The sequence below is a fragment of the Numida meleagris genome, chromosome 12, assembly GCF_002078875.1.
Source record: "Numida meleagris isolate 19003 breed g44 Domestic line chromosome 12, NumMel1.0, whole genome shotgun sequence".
Taxonomy (NCBI): domain Eukaryota; kingdom Metazoa; phylum Chordata; class Aves; order Galliformes; family Numididae; genus Numida; species Numida meleagris.
In genome coordinates, this window is record NC_034420.1 from 558,347 (window position 1) to 575,345 (window position 16,999).

Here is a 16,999-nt window from a genome sequence, read left to right on the forward strand (position 1 = left end):
ATCTTGCACCACCTGTGGACCAGCTGTTGAGCTAATGAGGGGCAGTGAGAGGGAGGATATTGCTTTAAGGTGTGGCAGCTCAGTCGCTGGGAAAGCAAAGGGTGAGCACAGGGTTGAATATACTCTTCTTTTTCCTAAAAAGTGCCATGCCCAGACTTTCAGAATCTCATGTCTGGTGTTTCCTATCTGTTTATAAATTGTATACACATATAGTTACTTCTGTACTCCCTAGTTGTGCAAAATCATCCTCCAACAGGGAAAGTACAGCAGGACTGCAGGGAGCACTGTTACAATTTGCAAGTGTCTGCGTAACTAACTGCATGAAAGAGTGTGCCAAAGGGTCATGTTCTCAAGGGAGGCCAAGTGTGGACCAAGCATGCTCAGTCTGCCAAGTGTCCATAAAGCCTGTGGGCTCGGAGCTGCACTGACTCTGGGAGCTGCACCTCAGCACGCGCTGTGTGCAGAAGGTGAAACTCTGCAGAAGCCCAGCCCTGTCTCGTGCCTTCCCCCAAAGCCTCAGGCATGTGCCGTGTTAGAGAGAACTATTGATAATTATGTTTAAAACTTTCATCTCCTTCTTCACATCTTCCCAGTGAACTTAATGGTGGAAGAAGTTGCCAGATGTTAATTATTATCATTATCAGCTCCTAGCATTTACTGTACAAAGCAGTGCTTTTCCTGGTCTTGGTACTCTGTGATTACAGCACAGAGAGAAAGGCAGGTTCATTAAAGTAGCCCGCAAATGTTAGCACAGTCATTATCCAATTAACGTTCCTTCTTCACAGGATGAATATAAACCTGACAAAGACCTCTCTGAAGTGGATCTGAAAAATGCCATCCGTGTGCACCACGCCTTAGCCACAAAAGCCTCTGACTACAGCAAGAAGTCCAACGTGCTCAAGCTGAAGACAGCTGACTGGAGAGTCTTCCTCTTCCAGGCTCCGTAAGTACAGGTCCAGCCGCCAGCGGGGCCTCTCCCGTGCTGCCCTGTCAGCTTACACGTTAGGGGCAGAGTGCAGTGGGAGGTGAAGGGCTGAGGAGGGACATGGCTTCCTCTCCTGTTTCAAAATGTGCTTTAAATACCCTGTGAAAGTTACACGCCAGTGCTAGCTGCCTCCTGCGGGGCGCCCACGTAGACCTGACCTTGCCAAACTGCAAGCAGCTGGGACTGCAGCGGCCAGCCAGCCCAAAACCACCGCTGGGCCTCCAGACACTGTCCCATTGTCCCCAGTATGGGTGTGTCTTCACTGCAGCTCTCCCCTTACTGATGTGTGCTGTCAGTCTGCAAAAAGGAGAAAATCCATATGGTACGTAGAACCGAGGAGCTGACAGTTCTCCTCATCAGCCTTTGATGGGGAAAGTGGCTAAAGCTTATTAATGAGCTCCCCTGCCAAGGCATTTCTTCTTCTTTCCTCAGTCTGTTGCAGAGGAGAGATGCTCTATTAAAAAGTGTAGAGTGTGGTTGAGCTGTCTCCTGCTTGATGCTCCCCTTGCATTAGGGACCTTGGCTTGGAGCTGGGGTGGGGCACTAGCATCAGGCTACAGCTTGGCACCTGGATTTCTGCAGTGAAAGCCCGCCTGAAGCCTGGTGGGAGTGGTGTAAACAGGTCTGATGAGAAACCCTGGACTGGGTCCCATGAGCATCTAAGGGGTTCACCCTGTTCCAGGGGACCTCTGTTGTGTGGCTCCCACTCTCCGAAGAACGGGATACCCTTGGGCCTTGCCACCAACCCCTGCCCAGCTCCTCAGGGACTACAACCAGAGCTGCTGAGGAAGGCAGGACTCCCACAGACAGCCCTGCAGTCGTGAGGGCGATGCCGAGCAGCCAGTTAGCCAGCGTTTTCCCCCTCACAAGGTGACGGCCCAGGAATGGCTGCAAAGCAAGGCCACCGTGAGAGCAGGTGGCTCCAGGGCTGTCCTGAGCCAGTCTTGGTCAGGAGCACTTAGAGACAGCCCTCTCTTCTCACCTCCTTTGTAACAGAAGTAAGGAAGAAATGCTCTCCTGGATCCTACGAATCAACCTTGTTGCTGCCATTTTCTCCGCCCCAGCCTTCCCAGCTGCGATCTGCTCCATGAAAAAGTTCTGCCGCCCACTCCTGCCTTCATCCATGACCAAGCTGTGTCAGGTAAAGTGTGAGAGGAGCTGCAGGGGAGTGCCTGGTGCTCAGACGTAAGCATGCAGCTCAGGCTGAGCACATCTGCAGCTCCTCCAGCTCTGCCTGGTGGACACATGCAAGTGCTCAAAGCAGCACGCACTGTCTGCAGGGCAGAAGCAGGCAAGTAGAGTGGGTGATTTGGACAAACCGTCGTGAATTCTGGTGTCTGGACAATGCTTCCTTTGCAGTGAACATAAATGATCCCTATGTACACACACCCACCTGTACCTGTTGGTTCTGTCTTGTTTATTGCTTGCTGTCCAGCACGTCCCAACAGCTGTCTGTTGAGCAGGATTGAACCAGCAGGTGCTGCTGAACCCAGCAGGCCTGGTTCTTTCATAACATGGCGCTCAGAGGTGGCAGCCTGTTGTTTCTCAGGCTGGAAAGCCACAGAGCCTGAGTCCCGCTCAGGAGGAAGGTTCACTGGATGCGGGGCACAGCGCAGCAGAGCATGGCTCTGTTAGCCAAGTGCAGTGGGCAGCTGCCATCTGAAGAGCAGCTCTTGTTTGCAGCGCCTGGGCAGCGCCAAGCGTTCCAAGCAGTGGAAACACACTGCCCCTCGGCAAAGGAGAAGGGAAAGGCCAGCCTGAAAGGATCTGAACAGGGATGCAGCTCTACCCACTGCGCAGGTGTCAGAGCCCTGGCTGGGAGGGTGCCTTGTCTCCAGAGAGCACAGATGCCCAGGCTCTGGAGACAAAGCTAGTTCTGCCTGCATACTGAAGGATGCAGAGATTTCATGTTTGTGATGCCCAGGTGCTGGCACTTGAATTTTGGTCTTCCTCAAATACCTGTGCTTCAGCTGCTCGTTATCAGATGAATTTGCCCTGGGCCACAGCACAGGGTGCACAGCCTGTCCCAGCAGCAAGGCATACATCCTTGTGGAGACAGGTCCCACACCAACAGGCAGGCCGTGTACTCCTACGTTTTAATACCTGACACACTTCTCTCGGCAGGAGGAACAGCTGAGGTCTCATGAAAATAAAATGAAGCAGATTGCAGATGAATTAGCAGAGCATAAATCACATCCTGTAGAGAAGAGCCTCAAGTCAAAAGAGGCTGAAGAGTACAGGCTCAAAGAACATTACCTAATTTTTGAGGTAAAGGAACTTTCATCTTTTCTGTGATAAATGATATCTTGGCTGTTTGAGGAGTACTGAGAACTCTGGAGTGGGTGCTGTGAGGCAGGGAGAGTGAGAGGAAAGGAGAGAAAGGACTCAGGAGCTGGATGTGTGCTGTGTGACAGTGATAAGCCTCACTATTTTACTTTAAATCTAAAAAAAGAATGAACAGACATTGCTTCCCCTCTGCAATCTCTAACCTGAGGAGGGGAAAACTGATGAGAGAAAAAAAGTCTTCCTTTATTGTTATGGAACTTGAAATTTCCTCAGGTCCTAAATAAGAGAGTGATTCAATCCTCAGTGTTCCTCAGCTTTTTTCAGCAACGTTAATAAAAAAGCCACGGGAAATGAGTCTTGTTTTGCTGCAACTGTTTCTGTAAATAAAACCAAAAGCAGCATTACAGGTGATTACTGACTTTTTGAGGATGTATGGAGCTCAGTCTAAGTGTTCTGCAAAGCATTTAATGGGAGAAATGTGATCTTTGGTTCCAGACAGAGTTGAGGACAAGATAGGAATCCTGACACTGGAGTGCTGGGAAAGGGACTGCTGGGGGCTCCAGTCCTGCTTTCAGCAGGAGCTTAGGCTATTCCCTGCATTAGCCTGGGCTGAGGGGCATTTTCTGGCCATCTCTTGGAAGTGCATGGAAATCTATTGCCCACACCCTGGGGCTCCACCACCCTCTTGAAGAAAAAGTGTCTTATCATCTCCAGCCTGAATCTGCAGTGCCGCAGTTTGTGGCCGCTGACTCCCCTGTGTTTGTGCCAGGCCTTCAGGTTGCTGTTTTGCAGACATCTTGTTTTCGATGCCTGCAAAGGGGAAGTCTCCATCTGAACTTTTCAGTCTGCAAGAAGCTGGCACTCCCAGAGCGTGATTCATCTCATCTGTTTCATGAGATATGCTCTAGAAATGCTTGTTTTCCTGTGATGACAGAGAAGTGAGTGTAGGCTTCCTTTGAGATATTAGAAGAAAGGACTGGGGTGTTATGTAAATCTGTAAAAAGAGGTCCCATCTAGTGTCAGAATAACAGTGCCAGGCAGAGCAGAGATGCTTCCGTAAGCAGAGAGCAGTGAGGGCACGACTTAGTGGTGAGGGTCGGTTACTGGGTGGAAACGATGCAAGCAGAAGGATTCATTCCAACCGAGGAAAGCTCTCCGTGCGCTCAGTGCAGACACCCTCACAGTGTTCCCAGACAGGCAGGAAGGAGCATGGGGACTCTGAATGTCCTAGGGCAGGAAGGAGCAGGTCTGTTGTCTGCATCTGCCTCCAGTGCGCACCAGAAACAGTCAGAGCTGCACTCGAGACCTGTCAGAGCAGCGGGAGAGGCTTGCACAGCCGTCCCCTCTCTCCTCAGCCCCGTGGGCTGCAAGCTGATCAGCCTTCTTAGGCTTTGCTTGGAGCAGGCATTGTTGTAGGGCAAGAATAGTGGGGTGCTGACAGTATAGAACGTGTTTCCCTGCAGTAGCAGATGGCATTGCCACTGCTTTCCACACATGGTCTGTCCCTGTTCCCAGGCTTTCTGTCTGTTCCCTCTTCCCCTCCAGAAGAGCCGCTACGAGACGTACATCAACCTGCTGTGCATGAAGATCAAAGTTGGGACAGATGACCTGGAGAGAATTGAAACCAGCTTCTTCAAGGTGGAAGCTGATGACATTGCTTTGCGGAAGACACATTCCAGCCCTTCTTTGAGCCAAGGGCATATGTCTGTTAGCTGTAAGGTGGAAAAGGACATAATAGAGCAGAACACTTAACAAGGAACATGTGCACAGGGGGAATGAACCGGCGGTGCTTTGCGCTCCTGGACTAGATCAATGAGCACAATTTTACCTAGGAAATAATTCGAACAAAACCATAGAAGTGTATGACACGGTGACTGCTCTAGTGAAAGAAGTCAAAGAAGCTTTAGTTGACACTCCTTGGCAACGCTCTGGCATTTCAGCATCATAGACACTCCATCTCTTCTTTGTCCCCAACAGCACCAGTGGCTTTTCTTTCCCTCCTACGGCAGCCTGCACAGTAAAGGGATACGCTCATTCTCCAGGGCCCGGTTGCTCTCTCCCACCAGCCCTCTCTCCTTCCTCCTCCTTCTCTCCCTGGAGTTTCCACCGGCTCACGTCCACAGTTCCCAGCAGTGCAGGAAACTCAGCTGAGACATCGGGCTCTGTGGCACCAGCAGTGCTCTGGGAGCAGGGCTCAGAGCATCAGGAGCGCGTCCCTGCCACGAGAGGAGCTCCATCTTCGGCTGGACGCATCACGACAGGACCCTTCCGTGAGAGAGTCACCGACCAAGCGAGAGGCATCTCCAGCACAGCGTGTGGGAGAGGCACCTTCCCACGTCAGGAGAGACCCGAAGTGCCCTCTGTCACCCTATCCTTTTTATATATATATAAATATATATACATATGAATATATATAAATAAATATATATATATAAGGAAACTTTAATGTGGGTTTTTAACCTCAGTGTGCAAGAGAAGATAAGCTGCCTGGAGAAGACACTGGGGACCATGGAGAGCCTGAACAGCCCACCAAAACATTTGCAAAAATGCAGTAGCCTCCGTTTGCTTTTGGTTTCTTTTCTTCTTTTTTGTTACTCAGATGGCTGGCTTCGCTGTGAAACAGCGCTCTCCTGTTCCTGCTCGTTCAGGCAGACCGGCCAAGTGGCTATTTACCATTCATGGCTTTGGGTTCGAGGTGTGATGGGAGCCGTGCTTCAGGTCCAGCTGAACCTTTGTGTGCAGGAGCAGTTCTGACTGCCCATCAGTGTTGTAATTCCTCCTTTCTGCGATTCATATGCTATGCTTTTTTCAAGGGGGCTTGTGTTTCCATTCCTTTCTGCTGTCTGTGGTCCAATGATTTACTGTTGTACTAGAAATGATTCCACTGGATTTCAATGCCACGATTATCCTCCCACACTTTGTTTATTTATTTTGCTGTTTGGTTTGGTCCTTTATCTCAGATTGCTTTTCTTTCCCCTAGGTGCATTCACAGTAACCAAGCTCCAGTTTTGAAGGATCTTGTAGCTGCTAACTACAGTCATTTATTGTTAATATTTTGCAGCACTATTTAAACAAAGAAAACAAGATTTATTTGGATCTTCAACAATTCAGAGCCTATGGACTACTGTTTTCCATGATGGCTCATACTACTAAAAACCTCCACCCAATTTTATCACCTCTTCTTTTATCTCTCTGTTTCTTTGTACAGTTTGGTAGTTTATTTGAAATGATGCACTAAGAATCATGTTAAAAAGAATAACAATAAAGCTGAATCTGTTGGTAAAGAGAACTGGTCTGAAATGCAGTTCCGGTGTGTGCTGGATTGGTCCCAGGCTTCGTGGCCCTAGATGGCCATGTGCACACAGATCTCCATCAGCTCCTGCAAAGAGGAAGCCAAGCCTCTAAGGACAGCATGAGAGAGCAGCAACGCTTTTCCATGAGTGGGGTGTTGCACATCCATGCTTTGGTGCCTGTGCTGTGGGTGGATGGCTCAGCAGTGGAGCCGGTGAGGCAGATGGGCTGCTCTAGCAACATGTTCAGGTAACTCTTCACCCCCATCTGGCCTATCCCAACTCTGTCTGTCCCCACGCATTCGGGAGGTTTATGGGAGGAGAAAGACGCCAACATCTGCTCCAGGTGGGTACTGTCCTCAGAGGAACCGTTGCCGCCATTGCACTGTTTCTCCAATGCATCGTGCTCTTTGCTGTGTTAGGCAAGTGCTGGCATCCCTTGCACTGGGGACCTCCAAGACGCTGGTGCTCGAGATGCCTCTGACTCAGTGGGAGCCATGAGAAAAGTCAGGACCAACTCCTGCTCTGCATAATCCCAGGTGATGTCTGGTACTTCATCCTGTCCTTTCTGGCCATCCCCTCCAGAAGGCAGAGCCATCTCCAGTGTGTCTGAAGACACCAGCGAGAGCTTCTCGGTCCCCGTGCTGAAGGTGCTGCTTTGCCATCCTTGGGCGGGAGTAAGTTGCAGAGAAGAGCAGGGTCTGGAAAAGTCTTCTCTGGGCACCAGCAAAAGGCCTCAGAGATATGAGGTCCTGACCCAGTGGATGTGGGTAACAAGCCCTTGGCCCAGGAGTTACACCTGCGCTTGGTGATGGTTCTGATGCAGAAGGGCTGGTCCAGGTGCGTACGCCTTTACAGTTGTGCTGAGCATTTTACCTACCAGAGGGCACACTGCCAGCGGCTTTGCCCGGAGGCTCTGCGATCCCAAAGCAAAGCTCCCATGTTCCTCTGCTGCCTGCGTCACCCCATCTGCGTCCACAAAGCAGTTCCACCCCTCTGGGAGAGGCAGCATCATGCATGCGGAGCAGTGCTGGCAGGAGGCGGCAGTGGCTCCCCCCAGCCTGTGAAAATCACTCTAAAACATTTATGGCTAAAGCCTAGCAATACACATGGCTGGAGATGAGGGCCCTAATAATAGAGCAGCCAGGGAAAAAGGAGCAAGATGCAGGCTTCCTTCAGAGGCAATGGGAGTGAAAATTGAGGTAGCGTAACTGCCTCCAAATATAGAACACAATTATGGAAACAAGGGGCACACTGAGCAAGAAATCACCGCAAGAATTCATGAGGCTGCCATGGTTCAGAGATACTGATAGCTCAGTAGGTGCCAAGCATCACAGAGCCCTGCAAACCATGGGGCAGTAAAACACCTTCCCCTAAAGGAGCCACCTGTCCCTTCTCTGTGGCTGCTTGCCCCTGGGATCCTCCCCCTGGGCATCCCCCATGCCTGGGTGGGGGTCAGGTTTTCTCCAGCTGCTCCCATCGGGCTGATACAAACTCAGGAATTGTGCTTCCTGTGAACACACCATATTCTCAGCGATTGCCCTATGTGGGAGCTAGCCAGCCCATCTTGCCTCGCAAGAGCTGAAGAAGAAATGTGTTTGTGGGTGGGGGGCACAGCTCGAATCCCCAGTCTGCAGGTGGAGACACCTGAATAGGGGTTGGACTAGATGATGTCCAGAGGTCCCTGCCTGCCCCAGCACCTGGGATTCTGTGTGCAGCCCTTGTTACGGTCCCCCATCGCCCCCAGATTGCCTTAGATCAATGCTGCCCACAGACTGTTATTTCTTATTTTATTTATAATATAAAAAATGTTCAAGTGTTAAACAGTCGAGAGTTCTGACATTCAGACAATCCAGAGCAAACTTTGACAATCGTCTTATGACAAATTAGCAGAGTTTTCTATCTGACCCCATCATGGGTGAGGAATAGAGGGTTTAGTTACTTTATTGCTAAAAGTTAAATGAAATACACTGTCAATTGTTGTATTATCTTCTCAGTCACAGCTTCACCATGCATCCAATCTACAGTATCTGAAATGCAAAGGACATGCAGAAGTAAAAATATAAAAAGAAAAAAGTCAGGCTACAATGTAAACAGGTTTGCTGCAGAGAACTGAGGAGAGAGGGGCACTTCCACGGGGATGCTCTGCCTGGACACACAGGACTGTCTCTTTGCGCCACAGAGCCAACGGGCAGAGCTGCTCCGGGTTCGGAAACGCGACGTCTGTCACCGACGGCAAGATGTTACGGTAACAACTGTCTTTACAATGCACAGCATGGCGGTACAGAGGAACCCGCCCGCCGGGCTGCCCCCCAGGGGCCCGCTGCCCTTCCACAGGTCTGCAAGCGGGGCCAGAGCCAGGCACCAGAGCAGCATGGCCAGCGGCTGCCAGGCACGGCTCCTGGGGCCGAGCACAGCGCACAGAGCGCTGCAGCCCGCACAGCGCCGTGGCTGCCGCCACGCCGTGGCCATGGGGACACCGTGGCCAGCACGGCACCGGGCCATGGGCAGCACCGGGACCGCCGCGCGCTGCCACCCACCCACCGGGACAGGCTGCGATGAGCCAGATTCAACCATATGGAATGGGGCTGTGTTTCACCACAGTCGTACAGATGTCTCACACGTTGGACTACCAACCTGTGCCAACCCAACTTCAGACCCATGGGAAATGGCCAAAGGTTGAGAGCTATTTGTTAAGGGCTGCTGCTGCATGATTTCATTTCCTCTTCTTATCTGTGCGGCAAAAGAAACATCATTTCTGCATTTCAGTATGGTGCTGTTGGATTTCCTTTTCTCCTGATTTAAGCAAAAATACAAGTATTTTACAGGGCAAGACAGATCCCCATCAGACATGATAATGGAAATGCTCCCACTCACGTCCTTGGTATGTGTTAAACAATACCTTAAAGAACAAGATCGTTAATAGCAGGGTAGGGGGCAGAGTGGCAAGGCTGTTTTCTTCCAACAGAAGAGCACCCTTGTGACAGGTCATCTCCCAAACAAAAATCTATGATCTTAAAAATGCTACTGAAACAGAATCCTCGGCATGAATCCCAGCACTAGCATACAGCAAAAGGCACCACGATAGTTTTAGTTTCTATTTTTAAGTAGTCAAAAATTGGCCCACCTTTTTTTTTAACTTTATTGTTTGTTTTCGTTTCTTCTTCTTTTTTTTTTTTTTTTTAACTTTTTTTTTTCTCGGAAGCTGTAAATCAAGACATTACATATAAATAGAGATTCCCTATAAAAAAGTCATTGCCGTTAGCTATTATAAGACAACTTTGCTAAAATGAAAATAAAACATTTTATTTGTTATATTTTTTTTTCTCTTTTATATAAAATAAAAATATTTATTTTTGTCTCGTGTTTGTTCCACCTCCCTCTGCTGCCTGCCCCGTGCGGTGCCTCTGCGGGGCGCCTAGAGGGGGTCGGGCTCTCGTTTGGGCGTCGTGTGCGCCAGGCTACTGCGCCCGCTGCCTCCGTGGGCGCTGTGCTGGCTGTAGGGGTGCTGAGTCCGGCTGTCGCCCGGCCGGTGCAGCGGCGGCGACTCTGTGTTTGTCGCCTCATTGTTCTGAGTGCTTAGGAAGGGCGTGCTCTCGGCCACCAGCTCCTCATCAGACTCGCTGTAAGAGGCGCTGCTGAAGGAGAAGGAGTCCCGGACTGCTCTGGCTCTGTGGGGGACATGCCCGTTCAGTTTGGATTTTTTCCACCGCCTGTTGCTGCTGGCTGTTTTCTTTGGCTGCTCTAGCGCTGTGACGTACTCCTGCGTCGTCTCGTACTCATCATCCTCCGTGATGCGGAAGGGGCTGGAGGGCAGGCTCCCCATGCTGTCGTTCAGGTAGGTCTTCCTTTGGTAGTAGCTGTCGTAGCGCTGCGTGTCCTGGAAGGGCAGCTGGTACCGCCGCAGCAGGGGCTGCTGCTCCTCCACGCGGAAGCTAATGGGGGCTGCTGGCGGCAGGGAGACGGCGTGCGCGGAGTTGGGGGAGGTGATCTCGAAGGTGGGCACCTGCGCCGCCATCGAGTAGTGGAAGTCAACAGGTGACAGGCGTGCTGGTGTGGTCAGGGCTGACACGTACCTGAAAAAAGCAACGGCTCCACTTGGACACTGACCAGCCCAAAGCCCTGAGGGGGCTCGGGGACAGCCCACAAAGCCGTCAGGACTGAGCCTTACCCAAGATATCACAATTCCCACCCCGCATGGCTGCGAGTCTTGCAGCCAGGGCTGCTCTTCTTGACGCCTGCTCACCAGTTGCCTCCTGCTCCCTCTGCAACTGTCGCGCTTGCCTGGGGAAGGGCCCCCAGATGTCCTCCACATGCTCAAGTCTGGGTACTGCTTCATCTCTAACTTTGCAAAAATTTTCCATACAAAAAGGCCTCTACAAGTCTTCATCTATTTTACTGACATCAGCGTGATGGCTCAGTGGTCTGGCCCCTCTCATACAGGCTTTCCTTTGGCATCGTCTCTTTCTAAGTAGCGGTTTAGTTTCTCACTCAGTAGAGCCAGTGTGTGTTGTCTCCACTCATTTCAGGCTGCTCCCGCTCCCTGGCTGGATTTACCTATCCCTCCCCATGTCTCGTGAAGCCTGAGATGTCTGTGCAGGCTATCTGAATGGATCAGGAAAAGAAAGAACAACTTGCTTTCTCTGGACCAGTCCCATTGCCTTGAGGGGAAATGCCTGGAATTGGTTAGGCAGCCACATGGAGTCACTCACAGCCACCCACAAAGGTCTGCAGCATCACGGAGATGCACTTCTGCAACATGAGGAGCCAGGCCCATGAAGAGAACAGCTGCCACTGGCTGACAGTGTCCCAGAGCCGAGTCACACTGAACCCCATCCCCAGGCTGCAGACAAGCAGTACATCTGGTCCCCATCCCACCCAGAGGCATGTGGAGGATTTGCACCTCACCCTAAGGGTCAGGGTGAGGCTCAGCCCCTGCTTGACGTGTGTCCCAGCTATCTGCCTCCCGCTCTGCCAGGGCCTGGGCTGTGCTCACCATCCAGGAGCTTAGCCAGTTTTAATTCACCAGTCACAGCCGGATATTTTCAGCTGCTCCCAAACCTGCACTCCAAACCTGCGTGACCTCCTGGTTAGCAGGGACCTCTGGCATGGTGCAAAGCACACTCCTGCCCCTACCAAAGCGGTCTCCTGGGGCCATGGCTTCTTCCAGTAGCAGAGCTGCAGTTTCTCCTGCACTACCACGAGAGCGATGTGCTAGGCCTGGGTGGAGGTTTGTGCCTGGAGCAGAGGGGCAGGGCTGCAGGGGGTCTGACCTCTCGCTGTGAGGCGAGTCCCGCAGCGAGTCCACCGAGTCACGGTACTGCGTCATGGGCCGCCGTGAGTCCTCAATGCAGAAGGCAGCCCCACGGCGGGCCCGTGCCTCCACACAGGCAGGGCTGTTGCATTTACTGGTTCCCACTGAGGACAGCATGATCCCGGACTGGGAATCAGAAGTCAGGCTCTCCGTCCGCTCCAGGCTCCAGGTGTGGCTTTCATGTCTGTGGATCAAAGCCCACAGGGACAGTGAGCAAGGAATCCCTGCCAACGCCTTCTCCAAAAAGCCGCACACAGCCACAGATCCAATTTTGATATGCCTTTCCTTAACTGTTTCTTGGAGGTACGATTAGAGGATAAACAAAGGCAGCCCAGTGCACACGGGGTACTTAGTGCACCACCTCCTGACAGCTGGGGACAGGGTGGGACAGCCTCTGCAGGGAGGCCTGGGCAATTCTGCTTTGTTTTGGTGCGGAGCAACGCACTGGCCTTGCCATAGCAAGTCCACAAAGGATCTTCAGAAGTGCGATTGCACACGCTGCCAAGGAACAGCCACTTCTGAAATGCTACCAGAACAGAGTCAGAAGAAAAGGCTCAGAATTACATTGTGAGCACCACAGAAAAGCATTCTCATTCACTGAAAAAGGCTTTGGCAGCAACATGTGTTCAAGGAGCTAGACTAAAGCTACACTATGCTGGGTAGCGTTGGTCAGCACTTGGAGGCATCCCTGCCCTTGGCTCGGTGCAGAGGCAACATCCCACACGCACAGAATGGAAGAGCACAGGGTCCTGCACCCACACCACGGCCACCAGGCCGACTGCTCTCCTATGGCACAAACACAAACCCACAGAAGCAACAGCTCTGAACTCCCAGACTGCACCATATGGAGCAGTGCTGGCAGAGGGTTTGGGGTGAGGGTTTATTGGGCCTCATTAAGACTTCCCAAGAATGTGCTAATTATTGATGGCTCTGGGCACATGGTTGGTTGCAACCATGACATTAATTTATAACTTCAAAAAGCATCCTCATTAGAGGTGCTGATCAAGTAAAATGGAACCTGATTCTGCCAGCAGTTTGCCTCTGGCATGACTTCAAGAGACACCTGCTTGCTGCACTTGACTCAGGAAAATTACATGGCAGGTAGCCAGGACCAGAGGCTACGCAAGGTAGGTGCTTCCCACACCTGGCATGTATTAACGCTGCCCTTCAGACACAACTTTGCATCTTCAGGATGTGCCCAGAGATGGCCCTGGGGTCTGAGGACTTTGAAGTCAGGCTGGAATGCCATCAAGGCACAGCTCTGCAGGAAGAGCAGCCTCTGTACACCTTGCTCAAGCCTGCACACACCTAGGAAGGCTTTGGTTGAAGTGTAAAAATTCAAAAAAAGCCTGGAAAAGACACCATCTGCTCACCAAGGATAAGATTTTCATGGCTAAAAGCAGGCATTTCCAGCCCATTAAGTCCTTCGTGGCTCCCTCTCTGCTCACTAAAGGTTGAGTCAGTTGGAGTCTGGGGAGGAATTTACCCGAAAACCTGAGTTTGGTATCTGAAGTTATTCCACTGCACTATACTAACCTAATGAATGCTTGAACCCAGAAGAGATCTGCCAGGACACATCTTTGAACTTTACCTGAAAGGACTGACTGCTTCCTGAACAAGTGGATACAAACACCCCAGGCTAATAATAAATAAGCCACAACATCTTTTACTTTATGAAGTCAATGCTGTGATCATTGACAGGAGGTAGATACAGCCCCCCTGCACCTCACAGTCACTTTTCAAAGGCAAGCACTCTTCTAGGGAAACACTGTCACTTACTGGAGGAAGTCCAAGAGCTATGTAAGGTGGAAAACCTGAACAACCAAGCTCCAAACAACACACGACTTTCTCTGGAGCATTTGAAGGCCTTTTCTGGGCACCACAAAAATGGAGAATTTCCACCTGCAATACAAATGCACTCAAATCCAGTGATAACTCAGTCTCTGAGCCGTGCTGCTCTTCCCCAAGATGGCTGTTTTAAAATGTGAAAAATGGGTGTTTTTTTTCTGGTGAAAAACTTCACTTCCTAGCTTTGCAGAACAGGGCAAAAAAAAATAAAAAATGTGATATTTGTCATGTTTTACCTTATGCAAGGCAAATAGATTCTAAGTATCTCAAACATGATATTAATAACCTGTGCATACTTAACGAATGAACGCAGGCATGCAGTGTAATTGCAAGCACAACTTGCAAAACCATTCCTAGATGCATCCTCCTATTTGATTGAGTTTGTGCAAGGCATGAAAGCACTACTTCATTTCCTCCTACTTCCCAGCTATGTCAGCACTGTGCACTCCTGCTGGCTCTTCGCTGCAGAGCAAGCTTCACGCCTTTCCACACCTCTCACTAACTGGTTGTGCCTGCAACACAATCTGATCTGCAAGCGTTGGCATGGCCTGTATGACGGTGTAATGCCAAACATCAAGAAAAATCAGAAAGAGAGGTGAAAGGAAACCCTTTTACTGGCTTTGAATCACACAGCATCCTAAGGCAAGCAGCAGGAGTTCAGTGTGAATGGCATACATCACCTCTGGCTGGATGTCGGAGTGGCTGTAGAGCAGTGATGCGATGGGGAGCAGGAGTGACTTCCTGAAAAGGTTGTCTCTGTTTCCCTCCGGATCACATGTTCGGTGGCAGAAACATTCTTAGAAATATACTGTAAAATACAAAGAACCACACAGATCAGCCATTAGCTTGCCAGCGCTGCCACAGCCAAATTCTCCTGGCTGGATTGTTTCCGGTGAAATTGCAAGAGGACTGTGTGAACTCTGCAGCTCCATGCCCCACATAAGGCGACAAGGAGACTGGAAAATGCCACGTGGAGGCCCCTCTCTGCCTCTGCACCTTGAACACTGGAAAGGAGCTATGATACAGGGACTACAGAGGGTTACGAAGAGCCAAGGGGTTCCCCAGACTGCTGTGGCAGCACATATAGTTGATACTACTGAGCAGAAATCCATCTGTTTGCAGGAGGTTATACACCTGACAGAGTACCAACAACAAGGCAACCGCATGCACTCTGTCACAGATACAAGTCCTACTGACATATCAAGTGTAATACAAGTATTTATGCTGAAATATCCCTTCACCTAACGGTAAGCAAGGTCAGCCACGCTTTTAACAGAGTGACTAAGCTTCTGAGGGAGACAGTATTTCAGGTTCATATGGCTGTGATTCTTTAAATTTTCCCTTCCCTTATCCTTCATGGTCGACTATCCACTTAACTAAATTTTAACATCACAAGGGTGACCCGGGAGAGCTTGTACCTCATTCAGGATGCTGATTTTACAAGGGCATGTGGGGAGAGGACATGGGGTAATGGTTTGTAACTGAAAGAGGGGAGATTTAGCTTAGGAATATGAAGACATTTACTTAGAGGTGGTGAGGCCCTGGCACATGCTGCCCAGAGAAGTTGTGGATGCTCCATCCCTGGTGGCGGTTAAGCCAGGCTGGATGGGGCCCTGGGCAGCCCAAGTTGGTGGGAGGTATTCCTGCCCATGGAAGAGGGGCTGGAACTAGATGATAATTAAGGTCCATTCCAACCCAAATTGTTCTCTGATTCTATGATTCTGTTTTCTATCAGCAATCAGTGCCTCTTTGCATGGCACATGAATCTTTGCACATAGAAAACACAAAGAGAAGGCAAAAGGAAATTTCCAAGGTAAATATTCAGAAGCTGGGGAACTGCAAACCCCCAGCCCAGAGGAATACACCTTCAGCTTCAGGTCTCCCTCCCCTCTCTCTTTTTCTGATCCCTTTTAATAGCTTGGTCCAGCAAGGCACTTAAGTGGGTTGAGAGTGAGAACACAGAGCTCAGTGGGATTCTCTCATGTTTCAGGAGTGGCTGAGTGGCTTTCCTGGATCCGGTCCTGAATTTTTAGATGGTTCTCAATAGAGTGGCACTGGCACTGGGTTGTCTCACCTTGCACAGTAAGCAGCTGGGCCGGGCAGGTAAACATACACAGAGCTGATCGGATCACCACAATGGCTGACACAGTCACTGTGGTGGCTCTGGCCCCTGCTGTGCTGACTCTTATTTGTCATGCCACAAAATGAGGCTCAATGGGAATTAATAAGCAGGAAACATCGGGAATGTCTTGCAGAGAGGACAGCAGGATCACACTTATTCATCAAAACAAACCTGTCCTGAGTGCCCTAACCTCATGCTCAGTATGTCAAAGTGAAATCATGGTTCCCTCCTGATTTTGTTTCGGAAAATGTTTCTACACAGAATCTTGTCTTTCTGTTCAAGTTAATATTTTGCTCCTCATGCACATGCACAGGTGGGTGCAAGCATGCCAATCCACATCAAATCCCTGACAGACAATGGGCACTCAATAAAACACAGAGTCTTACAACAAGTCTTACATCAGCCATTTGGATTTCCTCCGGATCCAAACGCGGATGGCTTGGCCCATTTGCAAGGCTCCTGTTCTGATGGGCATGGCACATGTTCTGTCGTAAATGATTATGCATCTGTTTTCTTTGCTTCCTTTAAAAAGGAAAGGAAAAAGTATATTAGAAGGATTTCTCTCATGGAGCCCAAGTGTCTTTGGAGGAAGCAGGTGATAAAGGAGGCAGTAACCAGGTTTTCATTCATCTCTCAGACACATTTCATCTTTCAATAGTGTTTGTGGAAAGCTGTGAACAGGAGGAAGCAAGACATTCGATGTTAGCCACTTATGCTGCTTTTCCAAAGAAATGTGAATGTTTTCTACTATAAGCAATTCATGTAGTTGGGTCCATGGTCTTCTTTTGCAAGACAAGCCCCAGGACGATGCAGTGGAGGCAGGGGAAGCATGGGACTGGGCAGAGAAGAGAGAAGTGGGGAGAAGAGAAAGGGGAACCAGTCCTGGCTTGACCTTGGTGACAAGGCTCCTGTCCTGCATTAAGCACCATACAGGAAAGCCTCCTATGTCCCCAGGAGGACATCAACTTTACAAGGCTTCCTGTGTCCTGAGGAATAGATGGACACCCCAAACCCAGGTGAGGTGCACGTGGGGAAAAAGGTGCTGTCCAGTTGGGGAGGCTGGCCATAGAAGAGGTCCTCAAGCCTCTTGCTCAATCATTATTGCTTTGAAAGTTACAGAAATGTAAACAACTGAGCCTGTAGTCCCTGGGCAT

At 50.3% G+C, this 16,999-nt stretch overlaps 2 protein-coding genes across 5 annotated transcripts in view; one reads left to right on the plus strand and one right to left on the minus strand.

Moving 5' to 3' along the window:
• Nucleotides 1–6,550, plus strand: part of PSD2 (pleckstrin and Sec7 domain containing 2) — a 73,161-nt gene extending 66,611 nt beyond the window's left edge. For all 3 annotated transcript variants that reach the window (XM_021410644.1, XM_021410643.1, XM_021410642.1), the window contains exons 13-16: nucleotides 786–943; nucleotides 1,982–2,126; nucleotides 3,110–3,253; nucleotides 4,817–6,550. In XM_021410644.1, coding sequence (XP_021266319.1) covers nucleotides 786–943; nucleotides 1,982–2,126; nucleotides 3,110–3,253; nucleotides 4,817–5,023 — 654 coding nt within the window. In that variant the 3' untranslated portion in view covers nucleotides 5,024–6,550. The remainder of the gene's footprint in view (nucleotides 1–785; nucleotides 944–1,981; nucleotides 2,127–3,109; nucleotides 3,254–4,816) is intronic.
• NRG2 (neuregulin 2) overlaps nucleotides 9,847–16,999 on the minus strand; it is an 83,753-nt gene continuing 76,600 nt past the window's right edge. For both annotated transcript variants that reach the window (XM_021410366.1, XM_021410367.1), the window contains 4 exons: nucleotides 16,244–16,367; nucleotides 14,404–14,531; nucleotides 11,835–12,059; nucleotides 9,847–10,637 (listed from right to left, as the gene is read on the minus strand). In XM_021410366.1, the coding sequence (XP_021266041.1) occupies nucleotides 9,980–10,637; nucleotides 11,835–12,059; nucleotides 14,404–14,531; nucleotides 16,244–16,367 (1,135 nt within the window). In that variant the 3' untranslated portion in view covers nucleotides 9,847–9,979. The remainder of the gene's footprint in view (nucleotides 10,638–11,834; nucleotides 12,060–14,403; nucleotides 14,532–16,243; nucleotides 16,368–16,999) is intronic.